We start from the raw sequence: 26,586 nt of genomic DNA, 5'->3' as shown, positions 1-26,586 counted from the left end.
AATAATGCGAGCTTGTCTATTTCTTTGCAGCTTTTACGAGAGTTGAAGCACCCTAACGTGATTGCGTTACAGAAGGTTTTCCTTTCTCACAGTGACAGAAAGGTTTGGCTGCTGTTTGATTATGCTGAGCATGACTTTGGGTAAGTACAGATTTCCCTGAGCATTTGAGATAGTGTAATATAAGCTTGAACAAACTGAAGTATGTGTGGTGTACCTTCATGTAACACAGATGCCTAAATTTCTTGCTCTGTAATTAAGGGTCTAACTGACATCCTGTTCTTAGCATACTTGATCTTTCCTTTAAAACATGCAAAAAGCTCTGTAGATTTTTTTTTTAAATGTCAACTTCATTTTGAAGCTAAAACAATTCTTTTAACATTTAATTGGAGTTAAAGAGAGTATTCCTAAATTAAACCTTGCAAAATAGGGGTTGGAAGTGCATTTAATATTTTCTTTTCCCTACAGTTTTGCCAAAAAAAAAAAAAAAGAGGGACAGGAACTACTTCACTGAGTTCTCTCTCACTGAGATACAGTGGAAGTGACCAACATTCAATCATGTAATTCTGAATGGTGAATTTCTGGCAGAATGAGTGGAATGAAAATAAGAAAAGAAACTAAGCACTGTTGATTGGGCCTACTGACATGCTGTCACTATATTGAAGAGGAGTGGAGACTTGGATGTCTGTAAATTTCCAGCAAAATGTGATAGGATTCGATTAATCTATTGTACGGGTGGACATGAATGACAGCATGAGCTGACTCAGATACAAATACTCAAGCTCTAAACCTTTCAAACCTTTCAAAGAAGTGAGTTGCTTGGACCTGGGTTAGAATTTAAACCCAAAAGGTATCAGACACTAAGAGTAACTAATATGTTTGTTCTTCCTTTGATAGTACTGTGAAGGAGAGAAGGTGGTAATATTAATATTGATAATGCTTTTTCAAAAGGCTTCAGTAATACACAAGTTGCTATTAATAATGATAGTGGTTGCTCATTTTTGTTCAAGAGAATGTGCACTTGTAAATGACACAAAAATGTATCTGGAAGACAAACTTAGACCATGCAAACAGATATTTTTGGCTCAGAACAATTAATGACATTTCAGCCCCTTCTTATGCTTAAAAATATTGGATTTTTCTTGTACGGCAGCAGCTTTGTATTTTAGTTTCTTCATCAAATTTCAGTGTACACAGAGTTTGTGTATTTCTCACAACTGGTGACAGTGAAGATGAATAGAAATGCAGCAGATAAAACCCTGTATGGATAGAAATTATTTGTGCGTCAGCTGGGTTTACTCATCTTAAAGACCAACAACAACAAACACATTTTACTGCTACATTGAGTGACTTGTTTAAAACACCTTTTTCTAAACTTTTCCATTTGAATTTAGTTGGGCATGTGCTTTTTACACTACATGGTGATTTTTCACATCATTTAACGCTTTAGATAAAGACTCACTGCGGTCTGATGTTCTTACCACTTGTTACATTTGGCTGGGTATTGGTCATAATCTCTGTGAAGTTAATTCTTTTCCATTTTTTGAGATTGAATGTTTGTTGTACTAGTTATTTGATGTGAACTGGTCTCCTACTTCCTAACACTTTTTTTTCTATGGGACATACAACACAAATCATTTTTCCTTTCCTGTATAATTGCCCACGTTTCCTTGCTTCTTTAGCCTTTACAGGAATTCTTTTTCCTCCTTTGCATAAAATTAGCCATATTCAAGGCACCCTTGGTTCTGGCTTAACCTTGGTCCTCATTTCCTTTACCGTCAGCACTTCCCAAGCATCACTCTTGATTCCCCTTTTGTCTCTTTTGCTCACTCCCAACTTTGTGTCTTTTTCCACGCTGCCTCCTACACATGGAACAGCCTCCCAATTAACGTACGTAAAGATCCTTCACTATCCTCCTTCAAAAACCTCCTAAAAATCCACTTATTTTGTAACGCATTTCAGTAATAACAACCACTTGTCATTCTGTCTGTGTTGTGTTGTGTTTTGCATTTCCTGTGCTTTACAGCTTGTGCCCTTTCAGCAGTTTGGGGTAGAAATTGTGCTAGGGGATTGGCACGTTTTGTTACTGGTTTGCACCATGTGCTCCCCCAGCACTACTTAAAAACAAAGTAAGTTTGTTTATCGTGGGTATCAGTGTAGGATTTAAGTTTTGATAGATGTACCATTTCTAGAGAAACATGGATTCCCAAAGCCAAACAGTTTTAAATGTAGGTATCTTAGAGTTACTTACCAAGATTTGTCTTTAAGCATGGGAATCGTCCATGTTCAAAGCTGCCCGGCTTTAGTAACTCTTACTGGCTTCAATGAGAGGAGTAAACGCTCATTACTTATAAACATCAGATTAATTAAAATTGTTACATTTTCTGCTTCTGTACTGGAAACATTTGGCAAGAGATGAATAAACTGTACTAGATGCTATCTTTTTCTGTTCGTTTTGTAATGCTGAAAAAAACTGTCCCATTCTAATGAGGAAAAGTGATGGTGCCAATTAAGCTTATTAAAAAGTTCTTTTATGGTGAGCAACAACTTTTTTTTAACTTTGCATTTAATTTTCAAGGATCAGACTGCTCAAATCTGAAGTTTGAATTAAGATAGCAACATACTTTATAACTTGCTGTAATTCCTGTTGATATCGTTACCAGGGGATGAAGAAAGCTTATGCTTATTAGAACTAGTTTTGACAGGTATTGATGAAGACTTAGTGTTGTTGTTGCCTACAAACATACACAGTTTGACTGCTAAACCTACCACAGATTTTTCCTTCATCACCTCTCAAGTTACGTTATACAAAGCAATGTGTAATCATTCATGAGATTACAGTGCAGAATGGCTAAGAATTTAGTAGATCTTTTGACGAATTGATTTATACCTTGTGTTTATTTTTATTACCAAAATTCTCAGTGTAACCCACAGATGGTTTCCTTGTGATTTTTCTGGGCTATTAGCCTCAACTAGTAAAGTTCTTTGGGATATTGAATGTGCCACATATGCTAACTTAGAGCGTATTGTCTACACTGTCATCACTGCTTACATATGCTTATGCTATGAATTAAATGCAAGATTCCTTAGCTTGTACCTCACTATGTGTAAAGGAAACATCTGACAGAAGGTTTATAAAGGTGCATGGCTGCAGCTGTTACTGAATACCTTATACGTTATGGGCCACATCCTTTCTTAACTCTTGATAATTTGCTTCAGTCTCACACCTTTGCTATATGCTTTGATTGTCTGAAAGCTTCAGATGTTCACAGCCAGAGAAACAGCTGTCTCTTGTTCCTTCTCTAGCGAGGAACATTCCTTTTGCAATATTTACTCATAATGTCTTGGATGCTTTTCATTCAAATTGTATCCACATTTTCTCTCTTGATTAATTCATGTTTAGATTAAAAATATATATATCAGTAACTTAATAGTTAACATATACCTCAATTAATCTTAAGTCCATGGGTGGAATTGATACTATTTTTAAATTACCTTTTCCTGTACACAGACTTCATAATCTTGCAGTAAAACTATGCATGGATGAACAAGTGTCATTCCTTTAACTGATAACATCTCTTTTTCTTCTATGTTTTTAATGACTTAAAAGGAAAAAAAAAAAGGTTATTTTGAATGCATGTGTCTTGTTGTTTTATCACTAAGGAATAACATTTGTATACAACTTTCATATACGTTATATCTTAAGTAGTGTATTACTTTTTCAGAACTTCCTATGTAAAACTTTGAGTCATTATTAAAAATTATATTAAAAGCATTAAATGCATGATGATTACTTAATTGGACTTCTCTTAAAGATTGATACAAGTGAGATCTGCACTAGGGATGAATTCTGTTTCTTGAAAGTGTAGTTACTGTTACTTTTAGCCATTGGAGAGGTTATAATACTGAGAGATTGTGTTTTGCTCTCAGCTAGTCTCCTATACTTCTACATCATCAGCTTTTTAATACTGGTAGTAATCCAAGCACACGTTTTTTTAAGTACTGCGAACAAGCACATGATCAATGTGTTCAATTCCACAGTCTCTATATCTTTAAAAAGGATTTAACATTGTTAAAAACGATATTGTAACTCGATTTTGTATTTTGAATTAATAGGGTGTCTCCTTTTCTTGCAGAGTACAGAGTTAATTCACAGTCTCATTTAACATGTATGTGTAATTTCAAAGTTTTAAGGTCTCCCCTTTCTGGAAATCTATGTTGTAATTTAGAATGATTTTTAAACTCCTTCTGAAAACTAGTGACACTTTTATCATGGTAAAATGTGTTGAATGTGTTTCATAGCTGTAAAAACGTTCCTGGTTCTTAAGTGATTAAATTATTAAAAACTATTTGGTGATATTGAGTGTGATCATACATTTGCTATCCAAGACTAGTTAAACAATGATCTGGGTATTTTTAGGTTTTGTTGAATGTTTATATCTTACTAGATTCCAGTGATCTCTTAAGAAGTAACTATTTAATAGCAAATACCACTGAGAAACTGAAAATTCAGCTCAAAGTTATCTTTGATAATAATAAAAAATATATAGGCAGACTGGTTTTGTGCTATATGAAATACTTGTTGCATATGTATTCTGCTTTTTTAAAATTTAGCTTAGGGAGTAGTCGTGTATTTAAATTTAGGATGGGGGTAGTCATGTTTACTTAAAAAATAGTCATCAATTAATGAAAAGGAGAAAATATTCCTCCTGTATGTGAATTTCATAACACTCTACCTCGCTCAATATCTGAAAAAATATACTTTAATAACAGAAATTATGTTCTTGTATACTCAATAAAATTGTGAGGGTGTTGCATACTGATTTGTGCAATAACCTTGCAAATTTGTTTAATCATATGAATGTTTTTTAATAGATCTGAGGTTTTAAGTCTTCAGATCTGGTGCAATCAGTTATAACTCTTAACTTCCTTTAGGCTTCAGTTTAGCTTTTAATCATGAGAATAATCCAAATGCTAGTCAATCACAAATATTTTTACTTACTTGAAGATAGCTTTCTCAGTGTAGCAGTTTAATTTTTCTCTTCTAATTTCTTGTAGTCATGTGAGTATTTTTAATTCAGTCCCAGTCCATGAGGTGATTCTCTGTACAGTCACCCGTCGTGTACATATTTACCAATACAGGGTTCTGCTAGATGAGGGAAGAATGTAAGATTTATTGAAGGGAGTGGGCTGCAATAGTTTTTGATTGCTTTCAAGTTATAATTTCTATCGTCAGCCATTGTTACAGAAGGTTGTCTTTACACTGTGATTTATCCTTTCCAATTATAGTAGATAGGGTGTTTTTTGACACAAAAGTGATAGCTGGACTTAGAGACAGCAACACTATTCCATGTTGATAGCCGTCTGTTCTGAGAATGCACTTGTCATTATCACAAAAGATTTAGATTATTTTTCTGGCTTTTTCTGCTAAAGCTGTAGGGAGTTGAGGGTAGTTTATGTTTAACAGTAGCATGAATATTGGTTATTTCAGATATATGCTGAAAGGATAATTGAATCCTGACTTCTTAAGATTATTGTATGGACTTTTAAAAATAAAAGGTTTACTTCTTAAAGATCTAGAAAAAGTAGAGATTCCTGCAAAACCTGGGAAAGAGATACTGAATCTGTTTTATGTTCACGTTTACTCTCTGCTTCAAAGTTTAGGTATTTAGAGTAAGTAACGTTCAGCAAAACTTAACTTTGAAAGGAGCTTTAATACATTATTTAAAATGTTGACCTCTTTTCATGTGGAAATGGATTTTTTGTCAGGCCATGTGGTTAAATGGGACTCTAAAGAAGATGAGAATGGCTGCAGAACAGCATTTTTTTAGAGAGAGGGTGCTGAAGCTTATTTTTTTCTCCTCCTCTTTCTAAGGACCACTGTGTGATGTTTTAATGCACCCCAAATTGGAAACTTAATCTCTGTAGAAATACTTCTACCCACTTTTGTTTTGATACGATTTTAGTTTGCTTGTGATATACCCTGGACGGATTTTTTGTGTCTAAACTTTGGTGTCTGAAATTAGTTCTAAGCTTAGGCTTGTGAAGCTGTGATTTACTTTTGCAACAAGAAATGTTACTCAGGTTAAATGGCTCTATCTTTGCTTCATGTTTTTGAAAATTGTGCAAACAATGCACGTTTAGTTTTTGTACCACTTCTAGATTTTATTTTTCTATATCCTTTTAAGTGCTTTAACACATAACAATGCTAATCACCTTCATTTGAGTATTGATTGCTGAAGAGAGGTTTAAAGTGAGACTTGAAGCCTTATATTCTGAACCTTTTTCTTGACCCTGGCACAGATTTAATGTGTATGTAACCTGCATCGCTTTATTTATAAAGCCTAATTTTACTTTTTAATGGTGCATTGGAATTGCCTGACATGCTTGTGTTTTATTCTCAAAAGTTGGATGAGGATTTGGATAGAAAGAAGAGTTTTGCTGAAGTGCGGGAGCAGGCAGACAATTTACATCATCGGGGAGAAGCATCTGCGTTGACAAGATAAAATTTCATTTTGATGGAAATGCATGTAGTTTTAAAACAAGAATTTATTTGATCAGTAGAACTCAAGAAATCAGTTTTTCTAGGGAGTTGTGTCTTGAGGTCAAGCTCCTGTATGGATCATCTCATGTCTGTTGAGGTGACAGTTGTATTGTAACTTCTTTTAGTAAGACATATGTGAAATGTCTGCTTTAGGGACTTGCTTCCATGAAAACTTGCCAGATCTGACTTGGTTTTAACCACTGTCATACTGAACAGCAGTTCTTGAAATCAGGAATGGGATGAAACAAACATAGTGTGTTTGTATCAGCTTGACTTTCTTACAAGGAGAATAAAATTAGGATCTTTTTGAATGCTCATTTAACTACTTGATGTAAATACTAGGGCTTTTCATGGAAAAACCAATTTAATTTGGTCTATATTATCTTGCGTTCTGTTTACATTACTTACAGTGGAAGCTTTAGAAAATGTATGTAGCTCCTCATGAGCCAATTTTCGAGCCAATTTTCAAGCCAATTTCAACACTTTGGGCAACACAGAAGGCACATGAACTACTGGACTGAATACTGCTTCATGAGTTGCAACCGTATTTTCATTCAGAATGCTTAATTATATTTCATTTCCTTATCTATTGCCATTTATATGGTCTTGGATTTGCTAATGTTAAGATGGTCTTGCCAGGCACATCTCCCTGCTGTAGCAAAAATTAGCAGAATTACTCAGGTTAAAATTCCCTTAGTATAGTTGTGGTGGTATAGCATCTTTGGCTATGCACGTGACCTGCCTGATCTGAGAAACTCTTGTCAAATTATGACAATTCACTTATTTCTGTTTTAGTGCTCTTATTTTTAATTTTTATATGAGGAATATTTTCCTACAACAATGGTAGGGACTACACAGATATATTTCTGAAGTTACAAAGAAATGAGTAATGAGTAAAAGCTTGGGCTTGTTGCCACCAGTAGAAAAGATGCTGTTCAGTAATGACACCAGTTTCCCCTTCTGTTTTTTAAAGCAGCATTAAAATTGCTGTTTAGCGCTGCTTGTGTGTAATGCTCTTTTTAAAATATATATATTTGGGTAGTTGCATACAAGAAATTTGGGGAACTATTTTTTTCCACAAACCCCTTGAGAATTGGCATGATCACAAGCACTGTGGATGCATTCCAGTGGCATAGGGCAAATACAGCTTTTCAGTTCCCTTTACTATTTGGCCCTGTGGTATGTTTTCAGTTTAGATTTGAGAACTGAGCAGAAATTAAACTGTGATGGGGTGAAATTAGCTCTTGTGAGTAACATAAACTTGTTTATATCAAAGTATGCAACAATAATTTTTATTTACTTTTGTAGGAAACTGAATTTTATTTAGTGGTGATATTGCTTGCTATAAAGCAGAACTATCAGTTGTAATTCTCCTCTGAAATTCAAAAATATGTACAGTAGACACTTAGACATGTAAAGATAACCCTGTTTGGTTAGAGCTATTTTATCTTTGTATTATTAATTTTGAATGTCTTGCTGCTGTCAAAGTTGTGTGGTGTTTTTGACATTTCTTTCGTTTCCCCTCTGCATTGTACTTGAGGATAGGAAATTTTGAAGGTGGTGTAAACCTGTCCCATGGGATGTCTCGCTAGACATCACATGAGCCATTTGTTGTGTGTGGTTCTGGCAGAGCAGGGGCCCTGTTCATGCTGAGGCACCTGGGGACTGGGGGCTGTCCATAGCTGTGAGCAAGAGTTTTTTCCTAATTCTTTTGCAAGAAAAGAAGACTGAAAAAAGTTCACAGCCAGCAATGTGCAGGGCTTTTAATCATAGAACCACAGAATATCACAAGTTGGAAGGGGACCCACAAGCATCATCCAGTTCAACTCCTGGCTCCACACAGGACCACCCAAAAATCAGACTATGCCTGAGGTTCAGTGCCGTGACCACTGCCCTGGGGAGCCTGTCCCAGTGCCCGACCACCCTCTGGGTGCAGAACCTTTCCCTAACCCCCAGCCTGACCCTCCCCTGTCCCAGCTCCATGCCGTTCCCTCGGGTCCTGTCGCTGTCCCCAGAGAGCAGAGCTCAGCGCCTGCCCCTCCGTTCCCCTCGTGAGGGAGCTGCAGGCCGCCATGAGGCCTCCCCTCAGCCTGCTCTGCTCCGGGCCGAACAAACCAAGGCACCTCAGCTGCTCCTCACATGTCTCGCCCTCCAGGTCCTTCACCGTCTTTGTTGCCCTCCTTTGGACACTCTCTGATAGTTTTATGTCCTTCTTATACTGTGACACCCAAAACAGCACCCAGTGCTCAAGGTGAGGCCGCACAGCGCAGAGCAGAGCAGGACAATCCCTTCCCTCGACTAGCTGGCAGTGCTGTTCCTGATGCACTCCAGGGTACGGTTGGCCCTTCTGGCTGCTAGGGCATGCTGCTGGCTTGTGTTCAACTCACTGCTTAGCAGAGCCCCCAGCTTCCTTTTTGTGGGGCTGCTCTCCAGCCTCTCATTCCCCAGTGTGTATGTGTAGCTGGAGTTGTCCTGTCCTGGCTGCAGAATCTGTCTGTTGCTGTTGTTGAACTTCACATGGTTGGTGATTGTTCAGCTCTCTTAATTTGTCAGGATCCTTTCCAAGGCCTCTCTGCCCTTGAGGGTGTCAACAGCTCCTGCTAATTGAGTATCATCTGCAGAGTAACTTAGTATGCATTCAAGTCCTGCATCCAGTTCATTTCTGAAAACATCAAGGAGAACTGGCCCCAAAATGGAGCCCTGAGGATCCCCGCTAAATGACAATGCTATGAGGATTGAGGGAAACAAGGTCATGTAAGTAGCTGAGCTGAAAGCAGACAGAAAGGAACATGCTTTCTTAGCCTTTGACTGGGACAAACCAGCACGTGAGCAAAATGATGTAGGATATATCGAAGTGGTATGTGACAGTCAAGAAAGAGCAAGGTCGTCCTTTCCATGTTCTGAAGTGGTAGCTTGAGCTAGGAAGTCTGGTTGAGAGGCAGGGTACTTCACCTTAGCTCTACATTGATACAGTTGTGCTAGCTCTGGTTTAGAGGTACCTCACATTCAACATAAGGGTGGATACCTGCCTCAAAAGTTCATGTAGGCATGCATGCTCATGGAACAGCAGAAAAAGAGGAAACCTTCCCATCCTGCACCCTCACAAAAGTCTTGCTCCAGTGGGTGGTCCTGGCATGCTACTGGTTGCTTCATTAATAAATAGCATCCTGCTCCTTTGCGGCTCTCCCATTACTTCAAAAGTCTTAGTCCTTTAATATTTCAAGAGACAAAGCCTTCGGCAGGGTTGTTGGTTCATTCTTGGTTCATTTGAAGAAAGCTGGCAGCAACATGAGAGGGCAGAGACAGAAAGCAGGGGGCCTAGTGCCTTTGCACTCAGGGGATGCAGCTGAGACAGCACTACTGGGGCCAGAAGGGTAGAGTTCCTTCTGGAAGTACCAGGTGTTGATTTAGTCACGTTGTGGTCTAGGAGAACCATTGCAGTTTCATTTTCTGTATTCCTGTATTATAATGGTTTTTGTGGATCCTAGTCAGTTTTTAAATAGGCATAAAAATGTGTTTTAGTGGTTGCATGTGCTTTGAAAAAAGGGCTGAGCTTGGTTTAGGGGTCTGTGTGTTGCATATAACCCTTGCCTTTTGGTGCTTTTTAAAAAAAAATACTGTGTATTAATAAAGATATTCATTTTGGATGTTAGAGTATGGTTACTGCTTTTTAAATCATACTGTAATTACCCATGAAGGTTATTATCCTGTGAGCATTGTACAGTATTGGAGGGTAGGGGCTCCCAGTTGAAAATTTGATACAAGATCACTTTGTGACATGACAGCAAGAAAACTTTTCTGGGGAAATAATTCCTTAAAGCTTTCCACTATACTTTTCAGAGTGATTGCATAATTACAGAATCAGGTACTAAGAGCTTTGTTTGCTGGTCCTCATTTATATATTAATCTAATACTCTTGTAGATTTCTTTTAAACTTTTTTAATATACTGACAGCCACTGCTGTGTTACATGTAGTAGTGAAAGGATCAATGGAAACTTTAATGTTAATAGGGACTAAGCAGTTTTTTTATTTACTTTTTTTAGTTCTCTTTAAACAATATTACCTACACATTTGCCAAGTGCAGTTTAACAGTGACTGAAGCGTTAAGAGTGGCTGAAGTTCGGTGAAAGCCAGAGGTGACATTAGCCATGAGGAAACATTAACCCATAACCATTTTCCTTGGGATCGTTAGTGACAGATGTAGTGGAGGGTGGTGCTGGAGGGAGCAGAGGTCTAATGAAAGCACAGCCATTGGCTCTCTCTTACACTTGGAGGGGGATGATCTCGAGCTAGACAAATCCTGTTTTAAAAATTGGGTAATCAGTAGTCTTGTTGCTGTACAGATTAGCATTTTGAATCACTTTCATTAAAAATGCAAACTGCCTTTGCAACCTCTGTCTCACAAAAAGCACATAATTGGAAACTATTTCATTATTTGTGATGCTTCTTTGAACCTCCTTCAAAAAGGGTGCATATTTTTTCATCTGAATGAATAGATTTCGTTGTTTGCTTAATGACAGTATATTGAGATTGCATAGCCCCTTGAGTAGCGTCACCTTGCCTGAGGATTGAACAGGTAGAAGGGCCTCACCCCATTTGTTATATGGTGCAGCAAAACCAAAACTAACCCATCATCTCCATGTTGATCTTACAATAAATATTAATTAGTTTATGAATATTTCATGGTCTCTCAGCAGTCTTTTCATTCTCTTTTTTTTCATTCTTTCAACTGACTAATGGTAGGGTCCCTTTTTGCATTCCACGGTTTCAAGTGGTATTTGTTCTCCTGTGGACTGACTGACTTCTGTAACCCAGGAATGACTTGCTTGTCATCATCAATGAAGTATATGGCCAAAACTTGGAAGTGGGAATGTAACCACATTTTTAGATGTTTTCACATAGTCTCACCCTAATTATGTGGGATTTTGTTTCATTTTTCTCTGCTGGATTCTGATTTGGGGGGGAATGCTAAAGTGTGGTAGGTGCTCTGTCCTAGGTGTTTTTGGAGAGGAGGGAAGGGGGTGAAAGCATAGAGCACAGGCCTCTTTGCAGTATATGCTGCTGGTTTAGAAGCTTCTGATCCAGCAGTGGTGTGGGTAAGAGGATCCCCAATGGATAGGAGGGAGGGAGGAGAATGTCCAAGAAATTTTACTGGAGGTAAGTAGCCAGTCTTCGGATGTTATCCAGAGCTTGACAGCTATTTTTAAAGCAACTTGGAAGATAAAAAACAATTTAAGAAAATTGGAAGTACATCACTATTCTTCTTAATTGCAAATTTCAACGAACTTTGTATTTCATTCCATTATTTAGTGTTAATACCTTTTTTTTAAAGGAAAGGTTTTTGGTTATCTAACAAGCTTCATGTTTCTACTTGTTTTATTTCTAGCATATTATCAAGTTTCACCGTGCCTCAAAAGCAAACAAAAAGCCCATGCAGTTGCCAAGATCTATGGTTAAATCACTACTCTACCAGATCCTTGATGGAATCCATTACCTCCATGCAAACTGGGTGCTTCATAGAGATCTGGTAAGTGTTGCATGCTTTACCTGGTTAAGAAAGTGTCACGTGCCTGTCATTGGGTAGGAAGAGAAAAGTCCCTATTAATAATCTTGCATATCGATCCGTACAGTTCTTCCTGTTATTGTTGTGGGAGACCAATGGAGATTTTAAACATGAAAACAAACGATGTTTTTACATTGTTTTTGTCTGAGTCATCTGAGCTCGGACAATGATGCTAGATCCGGTAAAAGGGCTGCAGATATCAATATCCGAAAACAGTACATGAGCCAGCTGGTATACATTCGTTGAACTTTCTTATAGGTTTGTGCACTACTTTGAAAAGGCACTTAGGAAAGTGATTGATACTCTTGTACATTGTTTGGCTTACGTGCAAGTTACCATAAAAGCTAGTGAAAGAGTAGTTTTTTCATGGAGTATTTCTTTTCCATGTGATATTTTTTCTGACCGTGGGAAGAGAAGTTTGAAAGAGTTGTCATCTTAGAAATTTCTCATGACCTGAAGTGGCTCTTTAAGTTGATTGCAGATTACAAGGGCAGCCAGTTGCCTTGTCTTAGTTACCCTTTTCCCTTAAAGTTTCCCACCACTCCTAATACTTAAGTGAGTTGCTCTCAATGGTTACAAAAAGAAGAATATTCATATGGGTAGAGTGCCTGCTGCCGCTTAAATTATAACCAGAATTTTTGGCGTGAGGCAAACAACATGGTGGTTAATATGATAAATCTGTTCTAGCAGTTACGCTGCATTGGTAGAGTAAGATCGGTAGTAAGTATGGTGGGAAATGCAGTGTAATCTGTGTATGAAGCCACTGTCTTTGGTTGGATGTTTCTTAGTTACCTTGGTAAGTCAAACCAGGGATGCATGTCCAGGAGCTTATAATCACTGTTATAGTTTAGTAAGTAGACGTAGAGTGTTCTCAAGTCTTTTAATAATAATTAAGGGGCTTAGATTCATTTTTGGATGCAGATCAAATGTTTTCTTAAAAGGTACGAATAAGTTAAGACAGCTCTGGAAGTTACAGACGTCTTCTGAAATAAATTTTATTTAATTTTAGTCATAATACCTGGTAACAGTGGCCAGAATTGGGGCTTAGGTTTTGGTATGGATCATTTTTTACCTCATTCTGTGGGATTTGTTGTTGATCTTTCTGTTAAATTCCAGATGTTAGTATATTTGTAGGCTTTTTTTTCCCTTTGGAAGAGTAGCAATGAGCAAAAGTAGGAAGCAAGTACATCTTCGACTCTCATGCTACAGTTACTGCTTTCCTAAGGAGACAGCTGCTGCTTTGCCTGAATTCTGAGATGTTAGATATGGTTAAAAGGAACACCTGAAAAGTCTATATTCAGCTATGTATAGGGGAAACCTACGTATTCATGGAACTATGAAGTATATATGCAGTCAAATGCCATACGTGAACTTGTTATCTTGATAGGAAATACAAGATGGTATTTAGGATAACAACAACAAATACCCTAGAGAATTTTCTTTTACGTGTTTGTGTTTCCAGTCCGCAACACCAGGTGTTTTGTATGACCAGTGCTGCTACTTTACAGGTTGTATTGGTTGTTATGTGTTATAGCAAAGCTGGTGCGTACTGTCTCTTACTCTTTGGGAATTAAAGACTGCTTTTATGAAAAAGACCATTTTTCATATCATTGGAATGATAGTGCTTGACTTATATTTACAAAGGGAGAAGAACAGAAATTTGTGAAGTCTAGTGTGTTCTTGTCATGCAAATAAGTTTAAACTAATTCTTGGTTACCTCCATGAGAGAAAGGAAAAACATTAAAAATTGCTTTGGTACAGTGGTGATTTAAAGGTATATTCACAATTCTTAGTTTTTGTTTGTTTTTTTTTTAAATCATTGCGGATCTCTGAAGAATTCAGGTATTTCAGATTGTTGGTTTGTATCTTGAACACCAACCAAGTGATGGTATTCTGCATGTGTCATGTCTGCTCTTGAAATTAGTATTAATACAATCAGTTAGTAATCAATTTAAATTCAAAGAAACTATTTTTTTATATATGTATTATTTTTGTTCATACACTCATACATGTGATTTTTGCGTCTAAGAATCATACCTCAGGTCTGATTTCACTAGGTTCAGTTTCTTGTGTAATAACAAGAACTAAGTCTCCAGTGTCTTCTTAAGACAAAGTGCAGTTCATCTGATGCTTTTTCCCTTAGCTCCTTTAGTTTACTTCCACGGGAAAAATATTTTTCTATTTTATGTAAGCCAATATTTTGCATCGAGACACCTTGTACTTTCCTGGTTTAATATAACTCTGTTCCTACTATTTTTAGCATGTGTTTGGATGTAGACCAAAGATGGTGACATCCACAAAAGTCGTGTTATGCTTTTGTTGTTTTTTTTTTTTTTGTATGCTTTTTGTTGTGTTTCATTGCTTTTTTTGTTTGAAAATCAGGTTCTCTAAGAATATATAACATAGTATTAGTTAAATTCTCCTCAATCACAGAAATGACCTTTTATTTAACAAGTGTTGCAATAAGAAAAACAAACATGAGGGGTTAGGTACTTACTTGGAGGTATTTGAGGAGCAGGGTTTAAATCTTAATTTGGTGGTGTCTTAAATCAAAAGACGTTTTAAAGAAGATAGAACACCAAATGTGCTTGTTAAAAAAATCTCATCCTCAATGGATCCGTATTGTTAAATACTTTAAAAAAGTTATTTTTAAGATCAGCATTAGCCAGCAAAATTCTTATAGAGTGATAATGCATGTGAACAATGTGAATTTGCAGACCTGCAATACGTATCATCACGTCCTTGGGCTGACCTAAGGGATAGTTTCTACCACAAGGAGACAGTCTCAGTCTCCTCTTCAATACCACCAAGGCATTACCACCCATTTTAATTAGCTGGTGAGTGACACTTGTCTAACTCATGGTAAGCTCATTCAGGGAGTTAAATGCAGAGAAAGTATTCACTTTTCTCCTGAAGCATGAATTTTCTGTGGGGTTAGCTCCCTGGACAATCTCACTGGGAGGTGGGATGTGTGCCGGAGCTGGTTGGTGCAAAAGCAGCATGAGATTGCAGATAGTGTCAGAAAGCAGAACAGGTTGTTCTGGCATCACCTACCATTAGACCAGATCAATTTATTGCTAAAATGCACTTTTTAAACTTAGGTGAAAGTGCAAGTGTGTTTAAAAGATCTAGTTCCATTGTAATTCTAAATTTGTGTCTACCTTTAATCTTTTCTGGTGTAAGACTTACATCAGATTTAACTGTCAACACAAGTCCAAATTCAGGAAAGTGCCCAAACTGAGGCAAATTATAGTACCAGATAAGCTTGTACTCATACTTCTAATAATATGAAAGTAATTTAATTTAATGTATAGTTTAATTTCTTGTAATGTTAGGGATATTTTGTTTCTGGTTTTCTCATCCTGAAAGGTGCTGGTTAGCTTTTAGGTATATATTTTTTTTTTTTACTAAGCTGTTAAATTCTGCCATTTTAAAAATACTTCGCAGTAACTTCCTGTACTGCACGACTCAAATCAGTGCAGAATATGGGACAAGATCATTAGGGTTTCTGATTGGTTTGGGTAGCATGGTGTCAGTTTATTCACTGTGGAATTGATGTAAGTCTATAAAATCACATACATTTGCTGTCCTCTCAAGTCACCTGGAATGGTATTTTGTTATCGGATTGCGTGTTGTTGGGCAAAGATAATTTTGTATTTTCCTGCTTCGCAGAGGCATCTGAAAATGGAGATCTTCCATGTACTGTTCACGGTGTGGGTTCACGTAAACAAAAGAAAGGAGTTTGGCAGTTTCTCTTGTGTTAATAACCCTTTGGTAGATGGTGTTAGTTGCTTATGGATAAAAACAGGCAGAGACCATTTCCCTTAGAACTTGATAAAAGTCATTTCTATTTGTAATAGGATGTATCCTCCTGGAGCGGGACGTTATCTACAAGATGTTTGAAGTGCACAGAAACCATACTGAGGAATTCATTTAAGATTCTACTTATGTCCTTGAGCATGTTTCTAGAATAATGCCTAATGTTATTAAAACTACTGGTTGAAAACAAATGTTGGAAATTAAGCTTTACAGAGAAACAAGGATTTTTTTTTCTCCCCTAAGATTATGTTAAATAGTTGCTTTCCGTATTCTGAAGTTGGAAACCTGCTCATTGGGAACTTGCTCGTTGTAATAGACCTGTAAACTAACTTGACAAAATGAGCCACCCTCCTGAAGTGTTTTTATTATTTTATTAAATACTTGTTGACTAATAACTTCCCAGTTTCTCGTTTGCCTCTCTACAGCTTTAGAATGTTTAAATTGACACCGTGTGTCATTTTACAATTAAGGAGATGCACTTATAGCAAAAAAAAAAAATCTTTGAATAGATGGAACAAAGCGATATGGGTGAAAAGGCTCCACAATTGACACGCCTTCAGACTCGCAATTTTGATTTGCATAGAGAGGGCAGAGTCAACATGTTCTGACAAAAGGTGTCCGTGAGTCGTAACGTTGCAGAGATTTAAAACATTCCATTTCATTCTAATCATTTGTGTTTATTCCTCTTAGGAGAAGATGTAGGTGTTTAAAGCACAAGGCAGCGTAGATTCTAGACAAGGTGGTTCCCTCAGCTCTTTGATGTGTAAGTTGCTGTCAATGCAGCAGGAGGCCGTGCTGCCTCTGCTCCTTTCTGCTCCCCTGTGCTCCTCTTCTTCCAAGTTGGGGGTTGCAAAACTAAGCTAACTTAAAAGGAGACTCACAAAGAAAGTGTTGGTCTGTATGTGAGTGCATTCCCTGATCTGGTTCAGCATGCAGTTACACCAGTGCTGGCGTAAGATGGATGTATGGGCAAGATGTTTTATGTGTGGGAACCGAGTGGACAAGGATATGGGGCGTAAGGGGAGGGGAGACTTCCATCTTCGGTGACGTTGTCATATTTTGCTGGCAGTTTTACATTTATGATCTATGATCCTCCTCCTCCGTAATGATTTTGATACCTGTAAATTTCCTGGTTCCTTTTGGCTAGTGAAAACGAGCATCTGAAATCTCTCAACATATTGATGTTATCCATCAGAAATGTGAGATTGGGGGTTTTGAATTGCGTTTTGTGAGAAGTCTAGTTACAGTTGTTGGAAGTCATATTTTGGCCAGTGACAGAAAGCAGAGGGAACCTGTATCTTGGGTTCTCAAGTTTACGGTCTACCATGCGGGTATAAATACACCTTCTTTGGCATTTAAAGCAAATATCCTAACTATGAACTGTGGTGGCAAGGAAAAGGTACTTTTTCTACTTTTGCTGTGGAAGTGGATAGGTGGTGGTAACACATCACAGTTTTCTGTAACTGAGTGACTTAATCCTGAAGCAAATTCTGGTTGTAGGGTCCTTGTGCACTATAGAACAGCCCTTGTGGTGGTATTATTCAGTGAAGAAAGGGAGATGTAGTGAAAGCTTAAGAATTGTTCTTGTCGCTTAGAGAACAAATGTTTTAGAGTTTTGAAGGTGATGCACACATCAGCTGAGTGTCTTGTTGTTGGTTTATGACTAAGAGATATTGGATGGAAATCAAAAATGGGGAAGGAAAACAGGTAAAAGGACTCTCAGTGAGAAACTAAAACAAAGATGGATATTTTCAGAAGATAGCTAAAGGAGAGAGCGAGGAGGAGGGAGAACCTTCCTCTTTCTACAGTTCTGTTTCTCAGCAGTCTCTGTGTACGTGCCCTGTAAGCTACACTACTGTGCATCATTTTCCTCGCTGGCAGTGAAGGCTTGCTTTTCTCAGGATTTCTGTCGTGTTCCACCCCATCATTCCAGTCACACCCAAATCTCACCTGAGCTGGCCTTTCCCCACTACTTCAGCTGCAAAGTAGGGCTGAGCTGGTGATACTTCCATGCCCACGTGTATTTCTCGTTGTAACCTTTTCTCTCCAAAGCAACTTTCTGCCTTTTATTTCAGTAAACTCACTTTGTAGATTTGGTTTTCCAGTGTGCAGCTCCCTGCTTTTTGTTTTCCCTGCCTTTGTTTTTAGTTTTCTTCATCGTTTGCACCTCACTGCCACTTCCTGGAAGGTACAGAGCTTCAGACTAACAAAAATGAGTAGGGAGGATCAATCCCCTTTCCTAGCAAGTGCAGCATCCTAGGGAGGGGGCTGGGACCAGAGCACCTTCCTGGCTGTGCATCCCTGCTTTGATCAACTCATCCCAGAGTTCCTCCGGGGCTCCTCTCCTGCTCTGCAGCTAAAAATCATAGAGGTGGGTTTTAATTTGAGACAGCAGATGACCACTTTTTCTTTTTTTTTTTTTTTGAGGGGACAGAGGACAAATCCAATGGTGGTGGATTAAAAACTTGCTGTTAGTTTTCCGTCTCCAGCTTTTTTTTATTTATTTAACCATCCCTGTGTCTCTTAAAGCAGGGGGCAGGAATCGCGTTCTTCACTACACCATGTCATCTGTATTAGCTGAAGCTATTTTCATTGAGTGCTTAAGCTAATCAGTTTGTGTTTCTTCCCAGAGTGGATTACAAAGCGCTCATGTGCTTCTGTCACCTGCAGAATTTATGGAGTTTATTTATTTATATATATATATTTATTATATATATATATGTATATATATATTTATTTATATATATATATTTATGGAGCAGAATTTATCTGGTGATTTTTTTTTTGATTTTTTTATCTGGTGATTTTTGGTGGAAGGCCATAGCAGACAGCTGAGGTTTGATATAATTTTGAGCCAGCGTGTCTCTTCATATAGAGATTGTCTGTACACTGCCTTTAGGATGATCAGACATGTAAGCTCCCAGATCCGGGCTTCTTAACAGGACTCCCGAATAGCCAGCTGTTGCAGCAACAAGCCTGTTTTTTTTTTTTTTTTTTTCCAAGGGCACATCTTTAGCAGAGCCACCAGAAGCCGGTGCAGTGGCTGGTGCTGGCTCAAGCTGGCCTGTATGGTGCGTGGAGCAAGCTGCTTCCTTTGGCATTGCAGCCCAGCATCTCCTGTGAAGCGGCATGTGGTGGAAGATGTAGTGGTTGTTCTCTTGTGGGATTGCCTGGAGGCTGCAGCTGTCTGGAGACTGGCTTTTTCCCACTCTTGGATGGGGGAAGCCTGATGTGAATCGACCAGCCAGGTGACTTTCTGTGGGGATTGGCAACTTCAGCCTCCCTCAAAGGCTCAGCATCTTCAGAAATCCTTCAGCTGATTGGTGTTTCCATCTAACTCTGCTGATAATTTGTGATATTAAAAAAATCTATTAAATTATTCAGAAAATTATCTAAATGAGTATTTTAGATGACCCTTCATGGTATTTGTATAGAATAGCGACATTTCAGTAGGCTTTCATCGTTTCAATTTTAATAAATCCAATAAAGCTCCAGCGCTTTTCAGATTTCCAGTTGACTGGCTGGCTTTTAATGCAGTCATTATTTCCTCGTAGTAATGCTCCTCCAGCCGTGATGTAAATCTGCAGTCTCTTATCGTGGACCCTGCTCTGAACTTTGCTCTCGCATTACACAACTCATTTAACCTGCCTTAGCCTCCGTTTCCCAATCTGGTAGCTATTTATGGCTTTAATTTGTAGCTTACTGCTTTAGGTGCTACGAAATCTTTGAATGAAAGCAGTGTATGTGTGGTTTATGTTGTTAGCTTTTTTTTGTTTGATACTCTTACCCTAATGAGATGGAAGTATTAACAAAGGCTAGGAATTAAAGTAAATTACATGTTGCATGAAGACATCAAAAAAATTTTAAAAAAATATATTTAAGTGGATACTGACGTTTTACCTCTGCTTTCATGTCAAAGCCTTTGAAATGAGAAAAGACTCTCAGTGCTTATTACTACTGGTTTATAGCACTAAACTACTCTGTCCTCTTCTTCCCTTGGCCCTCCCAAGAAGTTTTTCCAGGCCAGTAAATAATAAGAAAAGTTACCTAAACTGCAGCAGAACCGACGTGGGTTTTGAACACACTGCTCGCATTTCGCTAGGCAAGTGAACTGTGCTTTTGAAAGACAAACTGTGAAACGACGCGTGCGGGAACCCCCTGTTTCAGCAGCACTTCTAAAAAAGGATTTTTACAGGCTGATATCAACAGTAAATTTAGCCGTGGACTGCCACAGCCCTCTCCTGCCAGCCAGGAATGCCGAGCTGCCGGCCTGCCCCTGCCAGGGACCGTGCGTTGGCTCGGGAGGCTGCTCGGCCCCGCGTGCCCCCTCGGGCACCCCAGCTCCTATAAATAAGTAACGGGTCATCCTGCCTGCCGGTGCCTTCACACTTCTATAAACAGTTTCTAACTGTCATCCTCACCGTTTTGTGACCAGGGCCTGCGGGTAAGTGTGTGAGAGGAGGACGGGTGAACGTGGGCCTACACGTGCTCCTGGCTGACGTTCTTGCCTAGCCCCACGTTGTGTTCTGCAGGCAGGGTTAGGGCCTCTGGAGCTTGTATCGCTCCATCTGTGCGATCCCTTCACTGTGAAGGGGACTGTCAACTGTCAAAAAACCTTATTAGTGATTATACACAGCTCGTAGATTTTCCAAAATAAAGGAAATGGAAGCTGCACCTATGTGTTTGAAGAGATAGGCTTTAGAAAGTGATCCGAATTTGGTATTTGAAAGATTAACGCAAGAAAGACTAACACAATTTTCTTCTTTTAGATCCCATAAGAGAGAGAGAAGATACATCTTTTTTTTTTTTTACTGCTGAGGAACAACAGTCTATGTGTGTTTATATATTTCTCAGTGTGCAAGTGTGCTTCCAGATAGATAAACAAACCGGAAGTTTTACATGCTGAAAGCAAACCATTTTATCAGCGTATGCTTTTCTTCTTCAAAATGTCAGGCTGGTTTCTTCTCCCTGGTAACCAAAGACAGGATGCATGGGGCTGGCAGAGAGCTGCACCAGACTGAATATGAGGAGAAATGTCTGTACCATGAGAGTGGTCAAACACTGGAATCAGCTTCATGGGGAGGTGGTTGATGTGGTTGGGAATACCCCAAGCCTGTCAGTGTTCAGGAGGCATTTGGACAACACTCTCAGTAATATGCTGAAACTTTTGCTTTTGCCTAGTCCTGAAGTGGTCAGGCAGTTGGGCTTAATGGTCTCTGTAGGTCCCTTCACACCGAACTATTCTGCTCTCTATATATTGAGGGGCACCTGCTCAGAAATGACACATTTCTCATTACTCAGAACTTTTTCTCCTTCAGCTGTAAAAACTGATCGTCACCTGGTGTAGAACGACTCGAGAAGACACGCACAGAGTATCGCATCCATTGAGTACGTGGAAACAACAATTTTTCTGAGATTGACTAATGCATACCTTTGGTTGCTGGCAAGAGTATTAAGAAGATGTTTGTAGATTAATTTTTACTAATAAAAATAATTACAGTTGAAGAAAAATGTTTTGCCCCAGGTTCTGAAACAAGCTTACGCCCATAAAACCCTGACTGGATATAAATTCAGATGAGTCAGAAGAAACAAAGGTACTGATTTAATGTTCTTTTGGCTGGGTCTTGCTGCTAAAGTCAACAGATGACATATGGTTCCTGTGAGCTTCGTATCTCTTTTCCTGAGGTAGGAAAAGGGCGAGAAGGGAACAAAAATATAAAAGTAATTCCAGAATTTATTTATTTTTCCGATAAAGGGAAAACAGAAGGAAAATGTCATCTTTTCCAATAGCCCCAATTCAGAATCCATCCTCTCTGGGAAGCTTTCTAGTAAATCTGTGATGTATTTATCGTACCGGTGCAGCTGACCCTTGGAGTGAGCAAACTGAGCATTATGTTCCAAATGAGAAATGCACAGTTCACAAACAGCTTTTAGAGGTTTTTCTTTTATAAAAGACTATCACTTTTTTTCCCCTTGGAGAAAGTAGCTTTTTCTGGGCTAATATCAATGGCTGCAAGTTTATCTGTCAGATCTTTTCTGTTTGGATTCATTGGCCTTTCTGAACAGGGTTAAAAGGGTTGTCACCACATCGCTGGCATGTTCTTTCTTACAATAACAGAAGTTCATGAAGCTTAAAAGAAGTATGTTAAAATCATGGAAGATAGCTAAGTTATATGTGACAAGATAATATTCAAGAAAATTAAATATACGTATGAGAGTGCAATGTTTTCATTTTTTCCTTGCATTTGTTCATGTCGCTTGCCTTCTTGTGCATTCTCTTACATATTTCTCTTCATTTGCAAGCATGCCGAAGTCATTAGTGCTCCACTAAGATGTTGTAATAACGTTGCAAATTGTCTTGCATTTAAATTAAGTATCTTTGATCCGGGATCCAGTAAGCTGCAGTGACTAATAAAGGCCGTTAATTTCTTTCTCAGTTTTATTCTGTGTGAACCTTGTCAAAGAAACTTACCCTGCTGCAGTAAGTGACTGATGGGCTGGTATTTCACGGACAGCTTATTTCAAGGCCGCCTTTTCTGCTTTCTGCCTAATGTTTCGGAAATCATCGTTCCTACTGTAGCTGCACTACCAAACAACACAGCCACATCAGTTAATGAAGGTGAAGGAAATACTTTGTGCCAGCTGTGCAGGGACCAACTGTGTGAGGCAGTCCTCTCAGAAACAGGGCATCAGGTCTTCAAATTCTTCTTCAGGGAGGATGACGGCAGTCTTACATTTGCTTTTCTGAATTACGTGTAAAAACACCTTTGAATTAATTTTTGAAGTCACTTTAAGAAATACAGGAACAAACCTTCAGCAAATCTAGACCACTGGTAGAAGTATTTCTAATGTTCTTTCACCTATTCACAGTGAGGTAGCAAAGCTTTCCAGTCAGTGAAGAAGTCATAGAGCAAGTAGCCAGTTCTGAACACACACGGCTCTCTGTATACCAAACCCAGGTAGTAACAGGATTTTTCTTTAACCATTTCATTTGTTCTTTCTTTGCTCTTCTGTTTCTCTGCTCTCTGCAAGTTAAAGCCCATCTGGATGCGTGACAGGCGTTTAGACAGGCCCCCATTCCCCTTCACTCAGTGCCCCAGTGATACCAGAGCACAACTAAATTTTATCCTCGCTTGTCTTTTTAGTGTCTTGGGGAATCTTGTGGGAGCACTTACCTAGCAATTTAGTAGCCTTCATGTGCTATTTTGTAAAGTACAAAAAAAAAAAAATCACGAAAACACAAAAAGCAGCGTAGAAATTCTTTTGTTCTATTTAATTAAGCTAATAAAATTTAAAAAATATTTTTTAATGTTGGGATTGTGATATTGCAGTCTCAAACAAATGTCACAACCCCAGAGGTAATCCCCCACTGTGTTGCTTTGATTCTTATTGGTATAATAAGCTTTGAATGAAAGGGTTTTTATATTAGTTTTATTTCTATTTAACCACTTCTTTATAGGGTTTTACTTTAAAAAAAAGTCCAAATAGTAATAAAAATTAAATAAGATGGTATTAAGTGTTTGTACTTGCTCAAATATTGAGCCAAAATCCCAACCTGTAACATGGTTATGTTCTGTATAGCTGCTGTTCTCACATATAACTCATGTCTGTGAAAATAATTCTGCAGACAATATTTTGCATTCCTTAATTCCCCTTGGTGTTCAGCTGCCTGAGCCATTTTGTCTTATGCTGTAATCACTGCCAAAGAGTGGGTTTTTCACAAATGTGTCCTTCTGTTCTAAACTTTTTCTTTATTCCATGAAACATGCTTGTACATTTTTACTTTGATTTGCCTTTAATGTAATTACTTTTGATGTAGCAGTTGTGGATGATGATTCTTAGAAGTATGTGTGCAAAATCCAGTAGGCTATGTTTTAATGAGCTGATATTGACTTGTAATGCTATGAAAATTATTTTTATGGCCGTTGAACTGTGGGTATGATTAGCTGTTTGCCAGCTCAGCTGAAAGTAAGTCTCTAAATGGGATCCTTAAGTTGTTTTTACTTCTTTAAATTCAAGATGTGAATTTCAGTCTCAGCCCTAGATCTGATTGCCTGTCAAGCAAATATTAATTTGAATTCTTGATAGTTGAAACCAAGAGACTTGCAGACTCATTTAATTTTTGGATAATGCATATGCTCCAAATTCTGGTTATCTGGGTAGTGTAATAATTTCACAGTCTCTTCTTGCTGACTTTACTATGAGCAGATCCGTAGGCTGCTGCTGGCTGGCAGCCGCCAGCGGCAGGATGGGGTTGGGAGCCTGCTGCTCTCTGCGCGGCTCCTGGCTCTGCTCGGGAGCTGCTGTTCCTCCTCCATGCCCACTGCTGGGTGCCAGAGGTTTGCCATGGCAATGGACCGGGGGACCTAAAAGTCATCTTTCTGATGTAGCACAAAAACCACCTGCATGCAGTGTTATCTTTGAAAAAACATCAGATCAAACTGTTTTCTAGGTTCTCTCCTTTTCCAGCTACTTCTCCCATGGTGGAAGCTTTGATGCTAGCTTGTTTTTATCCCTCTTTCCTCGAAAATATGCAGTTTGCTAAAGCAGTGATCTCCACAGTCCTTGTCACTCATCGTTTTTATTTTTGCTTCATCGGGAAAATACTAGACCCTCATCTCTCCCTCTTCGGGGTTGTGTGCACAGCAGTGCTCAGGAAAGTATTAATTAACTGTTGAAATAGGTCACCTAAATCACACCAGCCTTCTTTGGGGATACTCTGAGCAGTCTGAAAACCTGAGTGGTGCTCGATTTGTCCACGCCAGTTCAAGATGCTGCAGTCTGGGGCTGTCCTGCTCTGCGCTCGCATCAGTTGTCTGCTGTCGGGGCGCTTATCTCCAGCAAAGAGTCAGTGCGGGCTGCTACAGGCAGTAACACTTTCAACTGCTGCAGCTATTTTTCTTGGTGCATGCACCTTGGAACCCTACTTCAGTATTTAGGTAGTCTTAATTTAGTGTAGTTGAAAATCCTATACTAACGCTGAGGGTATGGCTGCGTGAACAAGTTGCAGCAAGGCAGCCTAGGGTGTGGGTTTGCACTGCATTAGCCACTCTGTACTAACTGCTCGGCTGCTTGTTTTCATCCTGCAGAAGATGCATGGTCCTTTAATACTGCCGTGTTTAATGAGAATAAGATAAAATTGCCCAATATTTACCATTGTTAAAACTGGACAGATACTGTGTTATTTTTCAAGTGTCTATTTTACATTGTTTCTGATGGTTATTTCATTAAAATGTTGGTAACTATGACTTCATGGCATGTTTTTTTTTTTTCTGATTGGTGCCCATATGTTGAGCTTGTAGAGCTCAGCTTGACTGATCCTTTAGGGCACAGTCCTCCTGTAGTTCATGTCTAGTTTAGTGTTTAACATGTGACAATCACTTCAGTCTCACAAAAATGGTGTTCAGGAGCAGGGCTCAGTACCCTTTTCACTTTATTAATATCAGATTGCAAGTTGCCATGTCAGCTGATAGCGTTTGGATTTTTAATAGTAGGGACACTACAGTTGTTAAATCTATTATTGACTCTAGTAAAGCTTCCTTAGACTTTCACCCTGTTCTGAAGTCTGTAACTTGACTATTTTCAAAATGGTTGTTGCAAATACAGAGAATAATTTTAGCTGACGGGCATAGCATATGCAAAATATAAGACAGTATGTTGTGGTTTAATCCAGCGGGGAGCTGAGCACCACACAGACGCTCACTCACTCCCCCCTCAGTGGGATAAGGAATCCCACTAAGAATTGGAAATCTGGAGAATCAGAAAAAAATGTAAAACCTTGGGCAGCCTGGGCCAGCTGATCCTGGCTGTGTCCCCTCCCAGCTCCTGGGGCACCCCCAGCCTCCTCGCTGGCCAGGCAGCACCAGGAGCAGAAGAGGCCTTGGCTCTGTGCGAGCACTGCTCTGCAGTGACTGGAACATCCCCGTGTTATCTCCCCTATTGTCATCGCAAATCCAAAGCACGGCATTGTGAGCCCCTGTGAAAACCAGTAACTCCATCGCAACTGAAACCAGGACGTATGCCCTTAGAGTAAAAGTGCTCTTACGGCATGCTGGGAAAGCTATTTTTTTCAGAGATAACTAGTTGCACTGCAGGCTTTTAAGAAGTTGTAATCTGGCTTTGAGGAATAGGAGTTGAGCCCTTAGCCTATTTATGCAGTTTGAAAAATAATAATAATAATAAAAAATCCCCTGGGGAGTTTATTTGCATTTTAAGCATTCAGTGTTTTGTGAAAATGTCCAAGGACTTGCCGGCAACATCAATAGCAAGGTAAAGCATAAATCTGGAGTACTAACAACACAGAATTTTTCCTGATAAGTTGAGGCCACTTTGCTGCCGCTGGGACAATCACGTCTTTCTTTGAAAGTGTACTATGTGCTTGGAGTTGTTTAATTTAAAAAATAAAATAAAATAAATTAGGGCAGCTTGACCTGCCACACTTGAACACACTCATGTTTTTGGCGTGCATCACAGAACATTTCTCAGGAATTGGCGGTATCTCACAGCCACTGCATGCCTATGCAAGTTGTTTTTCATTTTTAAAAATGGCATAATTGTTGAATGGAAAAATATTATAATTAGTTCTGAACTATTTCAGATTTTGGTTTTGGCAGGCACAGCCTTCTTCACAACTCTTCTTTTCTGTTTTCTTTCTTGACGCAA

The 26,586-nt window shown here is 38.8% G+C and overlaps 1 protein-coding gene across 1 annotated transcript in view; it reads left to right on the top strand.

Moving 5' to 3' along the window:
- The window catches only part of CDK19 (cyclin dependent kinase 19), a 126,741-nt gene that overhangs the window by 47,589 nt on the left and 52,566 nt on the right, over positions 1-26,586 (top strand). The window contains 2 exon segments of the mRNA XM_040553089.1: positions 31-144; positions 11,929-12,069. Coding sequence (XP_040409023.1) covers positions 31-144; positions 11,929-12,069 — 255 coding nt within the window.

The sequence above is a fragment of the Cygnus olor genome, chromosome 3 (assembly GCF_009769625.2).
Source record: "Cygnus olor isolate bCygOlo1 chromosome 3, bCygOlo1.pri.v2, whole genome shotgun sequence".
Lineage (NCBI taxonomy): Eukaryota > Metazoa > Chordata > Aves > Anseriformes > Anatidae > Cygnus > Cygnus olor.
Note: the sequence above shows the minus strand (reverse complement) of the source record. Positions and strands in the feature narration are given on the sequence as shown.